Source organism: Ischnura elegans, chromosome X (assembly GCF_921293095.1).
Source record: "Ischnura elegans chromosome X, ioIscEleg1.1, whole genome shotgun sequence".
NCBI lineage: Eukaryota > Metazoa > Arthropoda > Insecta > Odonata > Coenagrionidae > Ischnura > Ischnura elegans.
In genome coordinates, this window is record NC_060259.1 from 39,237,696 (window position 1) to 39,255,808 (window position 18,113).

The 18,113-nt window shown below is 37.3% G+C and overlaps 1 protein-coding gene across 1 annotated transcript in view; it reads right to left on the reverse strand.

Annotated features, from left to right (window-relative positions):
* Window positions 1-282: 282 nt before the first annotated feature.
* The window catches only part of LOC124170745 (sterol carrier protein 2), a 40,932-nt gene continuing 23,101 nt past the window's right edge, over window positions 283-18,113 (reverse strand). Inside the window, exons 8-10 of the mRNA XM_046549672.1 lie at window positions 12,044-12,273; window positions 11,242-11,458; window positions 283-1,718 (exon numbers count right to left, since the gene is read on the reverse strand). Coding sequence (XP_046405628.1) covers window positions 11,268-11,458; window positions 12,044-12,273 — 421 coding nt within the window. The 3' untranslated portion in view covers window positions 283-1,718; window positions 11,242-11,267. The remainder of the gene's footprint in view (window positions 1,719-11,241; window positions 11,459-12,043; window positions 12,274-18,113) is intronic.

An 18,113-nucleotide genomic window follows, 5' to 3' on the forward strand; every position in this document is an offset into this window, starting at 1 on the left:
GCCACGTTGTATCGAGTGATAACTGCTATAGAGGAAACCCACACATGGTAAAAAGTAACTTGAGAGCTAGTTAAATATCCCTTTAAAAACATGCATGCAATTAAAAGAGGCAACATCTAATGTGATTTACCTACACACAGAGATTCTTAGCTCCGAAAACTCGATTTAACCAATAACTGAGTATAAGAAAATAATGAATTTTGTGTCCACCTGATACACATTAGGGTCCAAGCCAATGCTGCCAGCAAGTTCACTTGTAATCAATTTAAAAGCTAAAGGTAATCCATTTTATATTATTTATTTGACAACGCATACAAAAATACAATTTTTTTGCTATGTAAACCAACTAGCACCAAGAGATATGAATAAATGATGATGAAAGGTGGCAATGGTAATGGCTTAAAATTTTTTAAGACTTTCAAATCAAAAAACAATTCTCAACTCTCCATGATATCTTTTGTGTCCAAACTTTTAAAAGCAGACATTTTAAGTCCCAACTACAATTTCACTGTACAGTAACACCAAATGGCTAGCAGAATCTGCTGAATATGACTGGCAGGTGATACTTCATAGGCCCGAAAAGGGAATTGAGCACGTTCATATTGTGAATATTATGGATATTAGCATGATTGCACCACCACATAAGCCATTTTACCACCAGGTTTTACACTTCATCTAACTTCAAAGGCAAGAGCAACGGCTTACAAAATTACAATGTACACTACATTTTCCCGGGAAAATACTGATTTCATTCCACCCTATCAAGATACAATACTTAGATACTTTGGAGAATGGATATAATCCCTTGAAGCCCAATTCTATAGCCCCTAGTTAAATATTTCCATAAACGAAGAGAGAAGTACATAATTTCACCCGCAGATAATGAATGCATCAACAAATAATAAAAACAGAAATAATATGTGCGACCAATATTCTCAGCTAACATCACTAAAAGATTTACAAATACGCCATCTTTCAGTTAATGTCAGTCAAATCAATAAAACTAGTCTTTAGTGTCAAATTATCTATCAGTCACCCTTCCGCTTGCTAATACAGCCAAGGACCATCCTGATGCCTATGCATGGGATGATTATTTGAACAATATAAAACAATTCAACACAAGGAAACAACTTTTTACTCAAATGAGTACATAAGGTACACTGGAGCCATGCAATTTGAATCAACAACACCTATGCAGGTCGGGATCACAACAAATAATTTTTGTGCCACCAAAATGGAATGAAAGAGAAAATTGTCATTGCTGACTGAAAAGGTCAGGTCAACCACAAGAGACATCAAATGGTCCAAGGCATTAAATGAATGGGCTAATTATCTGGACAGTGTAAACTGGGGGATTGGCCAGAGAAAAATGACATTTTCAAAAGCATTGATCAACACAAAAATGTGTATGCAACAAATTATCCCATTATAATACATATATAGCAGCATAAATTTCAAATTAAACAAGTATTCATAAAATCTGGTAGACCTTTAAAGAATTAACGAAATAGGAATGGTAACTATTTATAGTAAACTCACAACCACATTAATAAAACCCAATAGAGTTCTAAGAGATGATATCACAGGAATGTAACAATTACCACCTTCAGAGAAAACCTACAAATTCCATTTGTCTTTTCTCAATAAATACAAAACTTAGTCAAATTCTTGCAACAAAGTTCTGCATAACAGTATTTATGATTAAAGAATTCAACGACCTGAAAAATAAGAGAAAAAATGTTAGCACACCATATGAACAATTAATCAAAAATGAAATAAAAAGGGCATTTAGACGCTCCTCAGCTATCCAAACAGCTAAACATATGTTCACATTTAGCATTAGACTAATAAATCAGCAAACCTCAGCAATAATCATGCATGACCACAGATTTTCCACACAATTCTTTTCCAGCACTTAGACCACCAAGATTAGCATCATATTAAAAACATATCAACAAATAAACTGCTCTAATTCCATGAAAAACCATCATCGAATTTTCATTCACTATGGATATCTTTCCATTTATTTTTATTATAATTGGTTACTGGTAATTGTATCACAATTAGGAGATGAATGAAATTAATGTGTCTTAAACAGTTCCATAAGCGCAATTGAAATGCATTAACCTCTAGTACTATGTCATCAATTTAATTAATGTATGTATCTAAACTGCTCAGAAGAGCCCTCAGTAAAGGCATTTGTATAATTATAATAAAGATTACTTACGCAAATGAATTATCTAATAGTTGATCCCTTCAAATTTTCATGCAGAAAAACCAATTGTTCCATGAGATAAGGTAGCAGGTTTTGACGTCTCCATGTTACAGTATTACTGCCTGCAGAAAATTATCCTTTGCAACGCACTTGGCCCAACTTGTTAGTGTGTGCCGTGTACATGTAATTTTTTAGAGTTCAGCCACACTTGCGTGCAAACGCAATAATTTTTTAATAAATGACATAAGATTTTCCAATGTAGTGAATAATAGAAAATACCATATTTCAGTGAGATGTGTATATTTCATTGAGAGAAAATGAATAAAGTTTTTAACGAATTGAATGGTGCATTTGAAAATGAAGTAGCAACGCAAAAATCAAAGGTCTGAAGCACACATCTTCAAAATTGTTCTTTTCCACCGATGTACCTTTAAAATTTTAGGCATTTTTAGCAGACGTTTTATGGGCACGCCAATAGAGGGACGAGGAGTGCCACGTAAGGGGTGCGAAAGAACATTTAGTTTTCAAGGAGAGGACTGGCAACAAGGGTAGTGAGTGCGTGCCGCTTGAGTGATTATTGGCTGTGTTAGAGTGTGCCGTGTACATGTAATTTTTTGGAGTCACAATAAACTCCCGTTAAATTACATCGGTGTTGGGAGTCTTGTTATTGCTTAATCACCCATACTTCGAGTCTTACAATAACAACCATTTTTCTTTGGAATTGTAAGAGGTCACTTAATACCAGTTTCAGTTTACAATTTTGTATTTGACCCACCTCACATTGTAAAATAATACATCTATAAATAAAGTCCTCCGCAAACTTTTGAAGGTTGATTTTTGGTAAAAAAATTCTGAAGTGCAACAAAGTTTTCAAAGCTCAAGATGTTAACTGCTCCTGATGATCCAAAGACATAAATTACTCCCAGATTAAAATATATAGCATATACCCCTAGAATTTTAACTGAGTGGATGGCATAAAAGTCAGCCAGATACGGAAGAGAATCCTCCAAAAGAAACAATGGCTCCAATGTTTCCCATATGGTTTCAGCAATGATTCACCTAATCATCAATGAATCTTGCTGTGAAAGCCTATGTTTCAAAACATTATTTTAAATTATTCCACTCGGAGGACCAAAATGGGATTGCAGTGCCAGGTGAAATTTGTTATCACTCATTTGATTTTTACAACTATCGAGTAGTAATGATAGTTTTAAGGTAGGTTTATAGCAATAATAAAGGAAAAATTTTACGTCAAACATGCCATTTTCATGAAAAATTAGTTCAAATATAAGAATGTATTGTGCCCATCCCGGCCCGGTCATTCATACTCAGTCATGCACATCCTTTCACCAAACCCCCCCTCCCTCTCCTCAACTTGACCACAGTAACAGTGAGTGTGTGTGTGGATGGGTGAATGCTTAGTTTAAAGTGAAGATGAATGCAGTTATGAGATAGAAGGTGATACCGAGTCAAGTAGGGCTGCTCACAGGTATCCAGTGTTCTCCCCCTTCCCTTTTTCTCCATAAAGAACCCATCCACGAAAGAGGGGAAGCCATCGCGGATGGGTTATACATATAAGACATGTGACGGAACCAGAGGTGAAGATTATTTTTTGAGACACCAAATTTGGGAAGCAGCACAACAGAACACTACGGCAGAGTATACATCACTGAGAGACGAAGGCAGAAGAAAGAGGTTCGAGTAGGAGGTGGCCAGACTCAGGGCTCCTGTTTCCAATTAATAAGTGCCACAAGGGGAAAATTGAAGTAGCAACCAGGCCACGGATCTGCGTCCCTCAAGCATGGAGGAGGCCGCAGCAAGAGGAGAGCCTGCAGCTAGCCCAAATCCCCTCAGCATGTGGAACAGAATCTACAAGGGACCACCAAGTTTAGTTAAGTAAATCCTGGCCCTGTGTGATGACCCTTCAGTTAAGAGTGAGCATATTCCCTGTCCATGTCAGACTTCTTTCGTTCAAGTGACAATTATGATTGTCCTGACATCATTAGCCATTCGCTCCCATTACTTACTCCCGCTGGTGTAGCGTGACATTCACGAAGAATAAAAAAGGTTTTCCGGAAAGTGGGAAGGACTTCTTTTCCTTCCATAGATCCCAAAAAGACATAGATCTTCTTCAATTGTTGCACATTATGATGACATATCTAAAATGAATACAGCTTCATGGTACAATTGATTGAGAATTGTTACTTTGATGTTATTGTTAATAATTGCAATATATTGAAATTTAAATTGTTTGTCTCCTTTTCATTTTCATTGTCACTAACACCCCAAAACTTTCAATTATTAATCATCAGGGTTTGATTTTGTTATGAATATGTACTTTTTCATGAATCGCTTTATGGATAGACAGTCAAATTTTTTTTACATGAATGAATTTCTTTTCTGGAAGTACTCCTGGTATTGGGAGAATTACATCCTGCATATCCCAACCTTACACCTGCCATACACCGAATCATTGTCTGTCAACATGGGATCGCATAATTCAGAGAGGTTACTGTTTGATCAAGGAACTCCCAAAATAAAATTAACTTCTGATATGTCACCCTTCCCGACAGTCGGCCCCGACATATTTTATGTGACGATCCACTTGCCATTTCATCCGGGCATACCTCGGTTGGGACCGCTACAGTATACTGCCTTTGGGTGACAACATGTGAGCAATATTTTTTTAACAAAGAACTTAATTTTGTTTCTGAGGCTTGGCTTATCATTAACAATTTAATTTCTGGGCGATGAGTTTGTTTATAATGCAAACACATATCCCACACTGCACAGAGAGTATTCAGTACATATTGAGAAAGGGTTACAACTTGGAATACAGTGGAACTTTGTTTGGAAGTTCCTCTTTAGTAAGCTTTCCTCCTTGGAACAGCAATTTCTCTCGGTTCCAGTACCATCCAAACAAAATACAGGTAAAAGTATTTGGTTAGTACGTTTGAAAAAGTTGCACTTTACGATCAGTTGCTTCCCGTGACGCAACCCGCAATTCGTTCTCCAGTATCTTCAAAATTCATGATTTAATTTATTATTATCAGCCATTAACATTCTTACATTCATTCCACATCTCTCTTTCTACGACCGTGATTTATCCAAACGCTTTTCTCAATTCTTGTGACGTGATGTATAATAAAATGCGGCCATTTTTCGGGAATGTAAAACTGTAGCCAATGAGAAGCCCCAATTTTCCCCACCCCGAGCTCCTCACCTTCTGTTGCCTTTGGGTCCTCGCGAACTTTGTGCGGAGTGTGGTACTCGAGCGGGCAGTTGTTACTATTGCACGAGTTATCATAGCGAGGGCAGTCAATTGAAATAGCAGATCACATAATAGAAGAAGCAGAAATTACTCCTTTTCCCCAAGAAGAGTGGCGTCAGATTGCTGGAGAGCTGAATTTCAACAAGTATTGCAAGCGTGATGATGATCTCACTGTTTGCCAAATCATGTCAATCGATGAAATTCATGAATAGGAGTTGAAAGAAAACGAGGATGGAAGTGATGAAGACGATGCTGAGGAAGGAAATGAGTCTTATCCAATTCCCACTTCATCTAAAGCAGTCGAGGCTATAGAGTATGTGCCTCATTACTTGACTACTGTTGCAGGAGCAGACGATGCTCTGGATCTCCACGCAAAGCTTAGCATAAAAATACTTGTTATCGGCACAAAAAAATAGAAAGCAGACGACATTAGACATATTTTAAAGGGAATTTTCAACTGTGTAATATAAAATCTTCTTGTAATGATGTTGTAAACTAATAATCTTGTGTTTTATTAATTGATATAACAATCGATTTGGTTTCATTCCAGAAGCAAATGAGTACAGCTGTTGCCGTAATTTAAGGTAAATAAAATTTTTCCCAATTTTTATGATGTTTAAAAACAACCAATTGACATACTCAGGGTTGTTGTTATATTCTTCGAGTACGCTTTGAGAAAGAAGAAATGACTTAGCTTCACATGTCCTCTTTCTATAAATATATACATGCATTAATCACAGGAGATCGATGCCGTTTACATGTACAGGCGGTCCTCGACTTTCGTACACTCGACTTTCGTACAATTCGCACTTTCGTACATTCAAAATTGACACCTTTTACTCGACTTTCGTACGCTAAATTCGGACTTTCGGACGTTGGTCTGTAATTTTTTTAAAATTCCTGCGATGTTTATTGCGCATCCCAACATTCAATTGTTTCAAATGTCAGTATCGGCAGTATATACGAACAATACGAACGTATATAATGAAGGGAATTGTTGGTAATTGACTCTAAATCTAGGTGATTTATTTGGGAGAGAGACTGCCTGCTATAGGCTCCTTTATCAAGAGAAGAAGAAAGGCTTCATTGAAGATATTTTTCTAAAGAAGTTGACTAGACATCATCGAATAGCTTTCAATAAAACTAGTAAGACCTTTCTAATTGTGTTTTTTCGTTTGAGTGCTGTTTAATTCATGTAAACCTTCGCCAACGATATTGCACGAAATATCACCCGAATTCCGTTTGTCTTTTGTCTTTTTTGAATAACATGCGGAATATACGCGATCACGAATGTCACCTGCCAAATATCGAATTTTGGTGTAAAAATTAAAAGGTATCCAGAGTGCGGGTTCAAAAAATACATTTTGTTATGCTTCTTGATATGTCCTTTTATTTATAGTGGACGTAATAAGTGGAATGTCAACTTAGACGCCAAGAGGAAGTTTCACTCGATAGCCAACGGAGTTCTTGTTTTTTTAACTTTTATTTGCACTTTCTGCCTATTTTCGAAAGAAATTAGATGATTTGAGGAGTTTTATTGACATATTATTAAAATTAAGTCAATTGAAATGAATTCCGTGAAAAAAAAAGTTTTAGTACGTATATTCCGCTCTTTTGGAACGTAACCCCTAATTAGTATGGAAGTCAATGGTTCGACTTTCGTACATTCGACTTTCGTACAAGTTTTCGGGAACGCATTGTGTACGAAAGTCGGGGACCGCCTGTAATTGTCTATGAAACATTGTGATTTTTATCCACATGGCATTGTTTCTCAATGTAGTGCTCATTTTCTTGATTTTAAATGTGAAAAGTGTTCAGGAAGGCTATCCTACCTTAACTACCGAGAGTAATTGTAATTATGACGACTTTTCCACAGATTAAAATTACCCCAACTGCTATTATTTACTTTCCTCGTTAGCACCTTTTCCTGGTTAATAGGTTCATTTTTTGCGGTCCCTTCAGAAACATACTAAGCAAGTTCTACTGTACTTATTAGAAACCTGTATTGGATTCAGAGCAATTTCCTATTTTGAATACTAAAACAGATTGTATCAGATATGCATCCTAATATTCTAGTAGATATGTATGTATGGATGTGCGAGTACTTAAGTGCCTTGAGCACTAAAAGGAATGTTGAGTCCAGTAGTTTTGGTAACAGAGTTGTCGAGGCCAGGAGGTTCAGAAATCTGCCGACAGGATGCCCTATCATCAAACTCATGTAAGAATTGTTTGTAAGTCTATAAATCATTTAATTACCTTGGCCTGGAAATGTCACCTTGCTTTGTACTTAGCAGTTAACTACTAAAACAGTCATGTGGGTGCCAAATATGTTTTTTCGGTATTCAGAGTAATTGGAGTGGACCACTCCACTGCTCATTTTCTGTTATACAATACTTATACACCCTCCCATATTTTCTTTTCTCAAGCACCAAGAGAATGTGTAAAAATTACATACAGAGACAGTAGAGCAGCATGACTCTGCAGCTAGTCTCAAGAGAAAGATGATGAAGACATTGAGAGCTATTCGGTCGCCTTCAGCATAATCCTCTATAAATGAGACACCTTGTGCATTGTCTTGGCAATTGGCCTGAAACACTCATGGGCAATTTGTTTCCTACAGGAAGTATAGGCAGTACCTACATTCGGCAACGTCAAGTTCACTCGGTCTCCACCACTCTTGCTTCTACCCATCCCCCATCAGCTAAACCCACAGAATCTAGGGTCGTCTGAAGCCCCCACTACCCTAAGCTCTCCCTCCTCACCCACTCATATTTAGGAACTGTTATAGACACATTAATTTTCATTAATCTCCTAATTGTGACACAATTACCATCAACATTCCTCATCATCTTTTCCAGTTTACGTCACACAAAGTGTTTGGAGAGAAAATGTAGTAGGGAATTGGAAAAATGCATTTAGGTTGGTGCATGTGCTATCATATTGCCTGGTCTAGAAATTGCCATAGTTCATACGACTCTACACTTGTGAGGAGTTATAATGACTCAATACTTAATCGATCAAAAAGTACTACTCGCACATCCCTACCAATACTAAGTATCAATCATAAATATCTAGGAAAACCTGTTGTCTTCTGGGTGTGTACAAAGAAAGACATTGATCAGTATCCCATGGCCACACATGGCCACTTGGTGAATTTTTTAGGCAGAGTGAAAAATACCAAAATAGTTCTAGAAAGGAACTCATTTTTTTCACAATAAGTATCAACCCATGAAAACTATGCCATGGCTATGCATTAAAACCCATATTTAATTTCAAACACTTATTTGAAACACTCACAAGGAGACATCGCGAGAGTGATGTTCGGGATCTGAATTCAGATTTTATTTTCTGAAACTATATAAGTAACGTAGAAGAAATGTCATGGCTTTCTTCCACTTCGAATTGTCTTTTACCACGCAAATTTGAAGATGTTTATAACTACACGTGAATTTCAGGGTAATGTGCTCATCCTTGCCCCAACCATTGCTCCCACAGCCTCTTCACACCTCTGCATCGCTTCAATAAACCAATCGTGCCCCCATTCATCACTCATTCACAGTTTTTTTAGGTGTGCCCCCCAACTTTCAAGGTCTTTCTTCCATTTCTGAAGCACCGTTATTTTTTGACCTCAACATTCATTTATTCATAATATCATTTCCACTGGGCTTTCCCTCCATTAAATTTTCTCCACAGCCCACTCACTGTCTTCCCAACAAATCTCGCTCCTTACTACAGCATATCCTTCCATTCACCCTGTCTTCCTTTATGGTATGCCTCCTTACGTCCTTCAAAGAGTTCTGCCCCAAAAACACTAATCCCTGAATGAGGCCCAACTGTGTGAAAACAGGTGCAAAACATAGACAAAGTAGACTTTGAGAACAGCTTGAGCGGTCTACTTGACCGCAGGGTCATAAGGCACAATTCAGAGTTCCATTTAAAATCCATAAACTAATATGAAAATAAAAAAATTGCCAAGTAATTAAATTAAACGAATGGGGATGAGTTGTAACAGTGATTTAAAAGATTACTAGAGAGAAAAAAAATTGGCATCCACCGGGACTCGAACCAAGGACACAGGTGGCAAAAGGCACTGGAGGAGTGCCTCTCACCACCCGGCCTCCAAGGTACTTGAGAGGGAGGGAAGTGATGGTGCACAAAATCTTTACATGCGAATATCTCTCGGACCCGGGCCTGTGAGGAAGAAAGCCGTGACACTTTTTCTACATTACCTATATAGTTTCAGAAAATAACATCGGCATTAAGATCTTGAACATCACTCTTGCAATGTCTCCTAGTCAGCTGAAAACATATTGCATGGAATGTATCCAATACGTATTAAAGACATCTTTCAACAAAACATAAGGTGAAAATACTCAGAGATCCACAACTCGTATAAAATACACATTGAATACAAACTGTGCTGTGTGGGAGGTGTTTTGTCGACTCCTTTATTTCACCTTTTCTTAGTCCCTGAAATTTTGGAGGGTAGGTAATATTTCAGTCGGCTTTCCACAAGTATAATTGTAATGTAAAGGAAAGTATCAGCATGTTGAATGCATTCTGGGATCCTTGGGTTCGATTTCATTCACTTTTTTATAAAATGTTACTCATCACTATTCAAACTGCATTTCTTCCTAAAATGGCTCCTGGCCTACTTCTGTGAATGTGAATTAAGAAGAGGATATTGCTTTTCACATCAATTTTGGTGACTTTTGTGGTGGAATTTTTCTTTGTGCTTCTATGACTTGTCTTCACATTGTGGTGGTAATTTTCTTTTTTGTTATTTACCATTGCAATCAATGAAATAAAGTACATTTTTTTTGTCCTCAAATTATTTTTTAGGATTACTATCATAAATGCAACTATACTATAAAGTTTCTGAATTCAGCTTTAAACGATTTCCACTTTTGCTGCATAGTTGTGAAGCAGGCATACACAATGTGGCACAAGTTCGTAATTGGATGAGAATGAGTACATCATCATCTCTTTGGAAAGTTATTCTGTCATTTTGAGGAGCTATTCAAGTCAAAGCCAGGCGAGTCGAAGGTCATTATTTAGTCACGCCGAGCACCTTTCCCTTCATCTTCAGAAACCTTCGGTAAGGGACCTGAGGTCGAATTCCTTGCCAAAGGCAAATCTGAAGATGGTCTCCAATTTACATAGTAACCCTTCAGAAGCATTTTGAGTACCTATGCAACAACACTGCAGTAAAAAATCATCTTTTAATTGTTAATGAAAAATGGTGCAGAAGGAATTTTTGAAGTAATTCTTCCTAGGCTGAGGAGTACATTTTTCTAGGGCTTTAAAAATAATCACTTATCTTACAGAGTAATTATTGAGATTTTGAGTTAATTACAGAATAACCTCTATCCCTGACTTTAAGACAGCTTTATTTTCCCTTACAAAGTAGTACGTGCTCTTGAGGTACCTCAAACCCATAGAAACCATTCACCTATGGACATATTCTCCTAGACCAGTATTGTCCAAAGGAGAAAGGCTTTTTGAATACGTAAGATATATAAAGATGAACTATTGATAATTTTTAACAGACAAGGAAACAATCTACAACTAGCAATACAAGCTAAGGGATTGGATGAATGGAATGTTGAGAAATAATATTAAAACTCATTAGGGAAGAGACACATGATAACAAGAAATATCCACCTCAGATTTTAGAAGTAATAAGGATCACTTTTCATATATTTCAATTACCACAAGTATACTATGTAAAATGAAAGACTTGATGATGTATTACCTTAACAACAAAATCTGAGGTCCATCTTACAGCTTAGCACGAATATTGGCAATTTCATCAGCAGCTAGCTTCTGAAGCTCCACCAACTTGAGAGCAAGTCCCATATTGCCCTGGATTTTTATTTTCCCTTGAAAGAATGCTTTCTGAGGGTTCAACTTGCCAGAAATTAGATCAACAATATCTTCATCATTGATGGTGAACGTAACATCAGGCTTTGCTGTAAAAGGAAAGCGTCTACCATCAGTACACAAAAAAAGATTTTTTACAGCTTAAAAAGAGAACCAAACTTAGATTTATAATATTGAAACTGCAATACATTATGAAATGAGCTACATACTACTACTCCTTCCTTGAAGTCACAAACTGTCTTGAGCTTCAGTCTCATATATTGTGTAACCAGGTCATAATACAGAGATGAACCAACAAAACTAACATGGCAGTAATTTACAATCATTTTTCAAATTGCAATCACACAAAACTGAGAAATAGCTGAGAGTGGTGAACCACTCAGTAGGAGCTCAGGATGTCATCAAATGATCAGGGAGAGATTGTCCATTTTTCATTATGAATGGCTGCAGCAGTAGGCAACAGTAAAAAATAGAAAATATGAGTCTCTTTATTTTTCAAACTATAGTATGAAAGAGCTAAAAAATTGTGCGTGAGCCTATCCTGCCTTCAATTCTAACATGATGATGAATTTATAGAATCACAGGACATCCTGACCAAAGCCTCTGATACTCAAGCCATAACACATTCATTCTTAACATGAGCAGGGAAAGGAAATTACATCACATTTACTCACTTTTGCCATTGTAAGTCACACTTCCACTTCCAGTTTTGGCATCAATGACCCACATGCCCTCCTTCCCTCCTGGACCATTTTTCACTTTGAAGGCATAAATCCCACGAACTTTCTCAATTAGATTGCCTTTATCCTGCTTCATGGTGTTTTCTAAGGCCTTAAACAGAATGGATGCCTGAAAACCTTCTGGTTCTGCAGATGCTTGTGTTTGGTTGAGCCACACTTGGGAACTGAAGATAAGAACCAATAAATCAACAATTAATCAAAAGGCAAATTTTTCAGACATTCAAAGAGTTTCCCCCGTAATGGTAATATTGTCCACACAAAACGGTGGAGACACTGTAGTTTTAAGCAGAGCATTTCAGTAACATGTGACTATGTAGGTTTCCGCAGTGTTGAGGTTCCAATGTCTTCATTCTTCCGGTGCTACCACATCGGTTATTGGTTTTAAGACTACAGTTTTGCTGGCACTGCTGCCAGCATGGAGCACCATCTTCGACCTGAAAACACTGGCAGCAGTGCCAGCGAAACTTGCGTCTTAAAACCAACAACCGACGTGGTAGCAACAGAAGAATGGAGACATTGGAATTTCAGTAACATTATCGCAATTGCAACGAAATGAACTGCAGATGTAAGTTACATGGTTTAAATATCATGAGTGAGTCTTAAAAACATAACAAAATCATTTACTAGGTTTTGAATTAAGAAAGGACTATACTTGGGAAAATGATAACTCCACTTTAACCTATACAACTATAGTACATAAATATAAGAAAAATCAATTATAAATAAATACAACATTGTCTTGTCTTCGTCATAATAAAAATAGTACCTGAAAATTATAGTTAATATACACTTAGTTAGTTTCACAATTTAAAGACTTTCGAGTAATTTATAAGCACAGTAGGCACAGTCAGCATACACTTTTGATGAATATTGTAGAGTTACAACCACAAAAATTATGATTTACATTACAGGGTTCCCACTCAATCTAAATTATAAAATTCACGGTTTTTTCCAGGTTTTTATGGTCTATATGTCTTCAAATTCACGGTTTGTGTATAAACTATTTTAGGCAGAAATATTGGTCACGTAACAATCATCGGCAGCATGTTAACTAAAAATTTAACGAACACGAAGATGCCGTGAATGCAAACACAGCAATGGGTACGCTATCTCTTATGACGTCACCTATCGTTAGCATAATTCAGCTCCGGCTTAAGGTTATGAGTGGGAAAATGGAGGGACCAGGGTGCCAGGGAAGTGAAGAAGAGTCTGAATTTTCGCAAGTGTTAATGAACACTTTGGTTACCAGTATTCCGGCTTTGGTACAGGCTTAAGGTCAATGTGTCATCATGGCACACGGACAAATAATTCCGCTTCGAATATACGTGTGCAGATAAATCCGTGGCCATATCTGCACGTGACTGACATTGAAATATGATTGAAATATCAATTTTTATTTTAATATGTCAATCGTAGCTCTACGATCATAAAATCAAGAATGAGTAATTTTTAAGGTTTTAAGATGATTTTCACGGCTTTTTCCAGGTTTTTTTCACAGTAGACGAAATTCATGTCTTATTCACAGTTTTAAGGTTTTCAAGGTTGAGTGGGAACCCTGCTTTAGTATCAACTATCATTTGTTCATTAAATTTCATATCTGTGAGAGCTCCTACCAAGGATGCTAGCTGCGCAAAGGGAAAAAGAGAAAGCATCACAGTGTTATGTAGATGTTAGATTCGAATCATATAACTCCACATGGTTCCATGTGAGCAGTTGAAGAAGTAACCAGCCTAGGTAGCGCCGGGGCAATGCCCCTGACTACCAACCTAGAGATCATGAGTTCCAATCCTGTCTGAGTGGATTTACCATTATGCACGGCATGGATGTTTGTGATTGTCTAACAAGTAAATTGTAAGAAATGACTGCCTAGTCCTAAATTTGATTGTTATAAAGATGAGATTATTATTTTAATCATTTACCATGCTTACTCCATCCCTCCCCCCTAACCCTTCCCCTTTCTTTTTCTGGCTTTCACCAGATCTTAAAATCAAGAATAAACAATTAACTATTTAGAAAAGAGTACTAATTATCCACAACTTTAATCCAAAGCTATATAGGGGGGAATATGTTACCACAAGGCTTTAAAATTTCATCCATCTATATTTAATGAATAAGGTTTTTGACAACAGTTTCCAGCCATTAGTTTCATTTCTACTAAGGTCCGCTAATGGACACACATTTATAACCCAATGCACTTGCACACTATGTATTGTCATATGGATACATTTGTAAGTCTTCGAAAAATAATGGTTCCTTATGGACCTTTCACTTTCAATAGCCAAAAATCATGCTTCTTCAGGGCTATTGCGGCTGTATTTTTATGATGTAGGTTGATATTTGGACACATTATTTCGCCTCCCTGATTTTGTATCTCAAGTTAGGAGCCCAGCACAATTCGGGGATGCCTTTAAGCATCAACACTAGGCTATCATTGAACTGGCATAATTCCTATTGCAGCCTTCTATCACCACATTTCTAACATGCAGATTGTTGAACTAAATTGTTTCCATTGCAAGAAAGACTGATAAGGGCAGAAAAGATACTTGGGTATGTACCCCGCATGCAATTCATTGTGAAGAAAGGTGTATTCTCCATAGGAAAGGAGATCACTCAGGGACAACTCTAATTCCTTTCAAATCCAAGAGGAAATGTTATTCTTTTATTTCCGGTACCTTCAAAAATAGGAGATACCTGAACCAGCAATTAGAGTCCATGTTGTCAAGTTAACGTCGAAGCGGCGTACAAATGCCCAGGCAAGTAGCCGAAAAAGGACAATTTATATAAGAAAAGCATTTCTTTTGTGGATTTTCATTTGTTTGAAACTTCGAGAGAATATTTAGAAAGGGTTATTTGACGATGGTGATTCATTTTTATTTTTTATTACTATTGTCAAATAAGATTTCATATCCATTAACAAGGTGCCAATTGCATTACCATTCTTTGCCGAAGGATCTTATCAAAGAGGGAAAAAGAAATGGTCCTCCGCATACTGCAAGTAGGCTGTAAAACCATTCATATCCAACATGTATATGATTTAACTTATCATTCCCTCTTGTACAACAGTTGATTTTTGCAGCTTTTTATAAATTTTAATGCTTGATGAGTTTGATTTCTACCACCAACTAAGCCATGGATCTTTGATCTTCAACTTGGATCAATATAAAAAACAAAATTATACTAATCTGCCTTTTGACTCGAGATAAAATTTTTACATACAAAAAAGATATGTAGTAAATATAATATAGCCATTATTCTCTCTAATATGAGTATGGATCGATAAGTAACGCACAACATTTTTTTCCCACCATGTTATAATGACTGAGGAGTTGAAATTCTGCATACATTTAGTTTGAAGGTTTGCATCTAAGCAGCCATATTTAGATAAGGTATAGCTCTTGCGGCAGAACGGTGAACTACTGAGCTAAGATGGCATGCGTGTCAGCATCATCCACCCGCGAAGAGCAACAAAGTGTAGTTCGTTTTTTGTGGGCTCAAGGACTAAACCCGAGTGACATATGCAGTGAAATGTTGGGCGTGTATGCGGAAGACTGTATGGACCATAGCAAAAACTTGGGATGGTGCAAATTTTTTGAAGTTAATCTCGTTGACTCGCCACGTGCCGTCCGACCAGTGACGGTCTCCACTGAACGGAATGTGACAGCCATAGAGCAAACAATTCTCGTTGACCGATGCATCCATCTGCAAACCTTGTCAGCAAGTTTCAACATTTCTTAAGGCCGTTTTACATGGTACACGGAATTTCGCAATCTGACGTACGTGTGAAGGCACAATCAAAATTGCGTCGTGTAAAGCGGTGAATTGCTAGAACACATGCGAGAATGCGTGGATGCGAGACGGCAAAATAGCCCCTGTTCTAATTTCGTTCATGCATTCGCGCAATTCCACGCCATTTTAGAAATAAATGCAGCTCTAACCTGCGCAATTCCGTGTACCGTGTAAAACGGCCTTTACGGTATGGTGTTTGATATTGTGCATGACAGACTGAATTTTTCTAAAGTTTGTGCCTACTGGGAGCCCAAAAATCTGACAGATTCCACAAAGGCCAGCTAATGATTGCAAGCTTGGACCACCTAAGGTGTTATGCTGCTGAAGGTCAGACTTCCTGGAAGTAATTTTAACCAGTGATGAGTCGTGGGTGTACCACTATATGCCCAAAAGAAAGTAAGCCTCTATGGAATGGAAGCATCCCCATTCCACCATAACGAAGAAGATCAAAGTGACGCAGTCTGCCAAAAAAGTGTTCATGACAGTGTTCTGGGATGCGCATGGTGTACTGTTGGTGGAATTTCTTACGAGATGGACAACTGTGAATGCTGAAAATTATGGAAGGACATTGTCAAAGTTACATCATGCCAATTGTGACAAACGCAACATGCCAAATGTGATACTGCTCCATTACAATGTTCGTCCTCATATTGCCGCTTCTGTTCATGGAAAAATTGACAACTTTGGCTGGGAAGTATTCCAACACCCATCCTACAGTTCAGACCTTGCACCTTAGGACTTTCATTTGTTTGGTCCTTTCTCAGGGGGGAAACGTTTTGACACTGATGAAGAAGTCAAATCGACTGTGCGCAGATGGTTGTATTCTGAAAACTGAGTTCTATGAACAGGGTATTTCCAAACTAGTGTCACAATGGGAGAAATGTGTTGAATGACTAGGATCTTATGCTGAAAAATAGGTAAAAACGTATCTTCAATCCTATAAAATGTATTTTGCCTGATTTCACTTTCTGTTTAAAAAAATTTTGTGCGTTACTTATCAATCCACCCTCGTAATTGCATTTTTATTGACTTCAATTCTGAATTATTCCATTACTAGCATTTGCCCTGTGATAATTATCATACCAACCACTGATTTTGCCAAGGTGTTACAATACGCCATTGGAATCAGCTTAATATAAAGCAGTACAATTTACAGAATCAAAATAAGTGCTTTTTCATGACGTAATTAGTCACGGCAGATTGTTAGGCCCAAAAGATACAGAAAAGCCCTTAACACTGAGTAGTTAGCATGATGATAATATTTGAAACATGGAAAAAAAATTAAGTTTCATGCCTAGTTTACTACACCTTAGCTTATGAATACATTACTAAAATACAACAGTTCAAATTGAGTTTCACCACTTTTTTCAAGGATAGTAGTCGTGACTAACAAATCCATAATTACTATCTATCCATTATCTACAGAGAAAATGAGAATCTTATAAATATCTGAGCGATACAACAAGGAAAGATAAGATTCATTGTAATATTCAATCACAACATGGACTATACACAAATAGAGTATAATACTACATAGTCAAAATGCATAAAAGTTTTTACACTTGAAATCTCATATTTTCTAATAATGATCTCAATTTATTCAAGGAGCTATTAAAACCTGCATGTGGTGAAAAGCAATCTTTAAAAAAAAAATCACTTTAAGGAGAGTAGCAGAAAATCATGGAATGCATAATCGAGAATATTTGAGTTCTCTATCCCTATGCCTACAGTCTACCAAAATATAAACAAAGAGGGACCACTGACAAAAGACTAATCTCAGTGGCCCATAAAAATAAAATAAAACAAGTTAAACCTTTATGGATAAGCAAGAATTTCCTACAAAAATTCTCCGTACAGAGGGGATGGAAGAATCTCTCGGGACTCAGTATAGCAGTCATGTTAAGGCGAGAACTCCACTGTCTCGAAAGGTAATGCAGGTTGCCGACATTTTGGGTATAAACTCCTTCCCCCCCAACCCGCCTAATAACCGGATTTCTCTGTACTTCCACAGAGAAGTATGGACTGGCGAGAGTGGAAGGATAGGACCTGTGACTGAGAGACTGTAGTGGAGGTGCGAGAGATAACATGAACTTGAGGGCTCTAAGGCCATTCACGTGCCCCTTTACATTAGGGCAATGTCTTTTCATGTGCTGGATGTTGTTACGATCCTTACATTGGTAAAAATGCTTCTTGAGAGCTTTTTACACTAGGTGGGTTT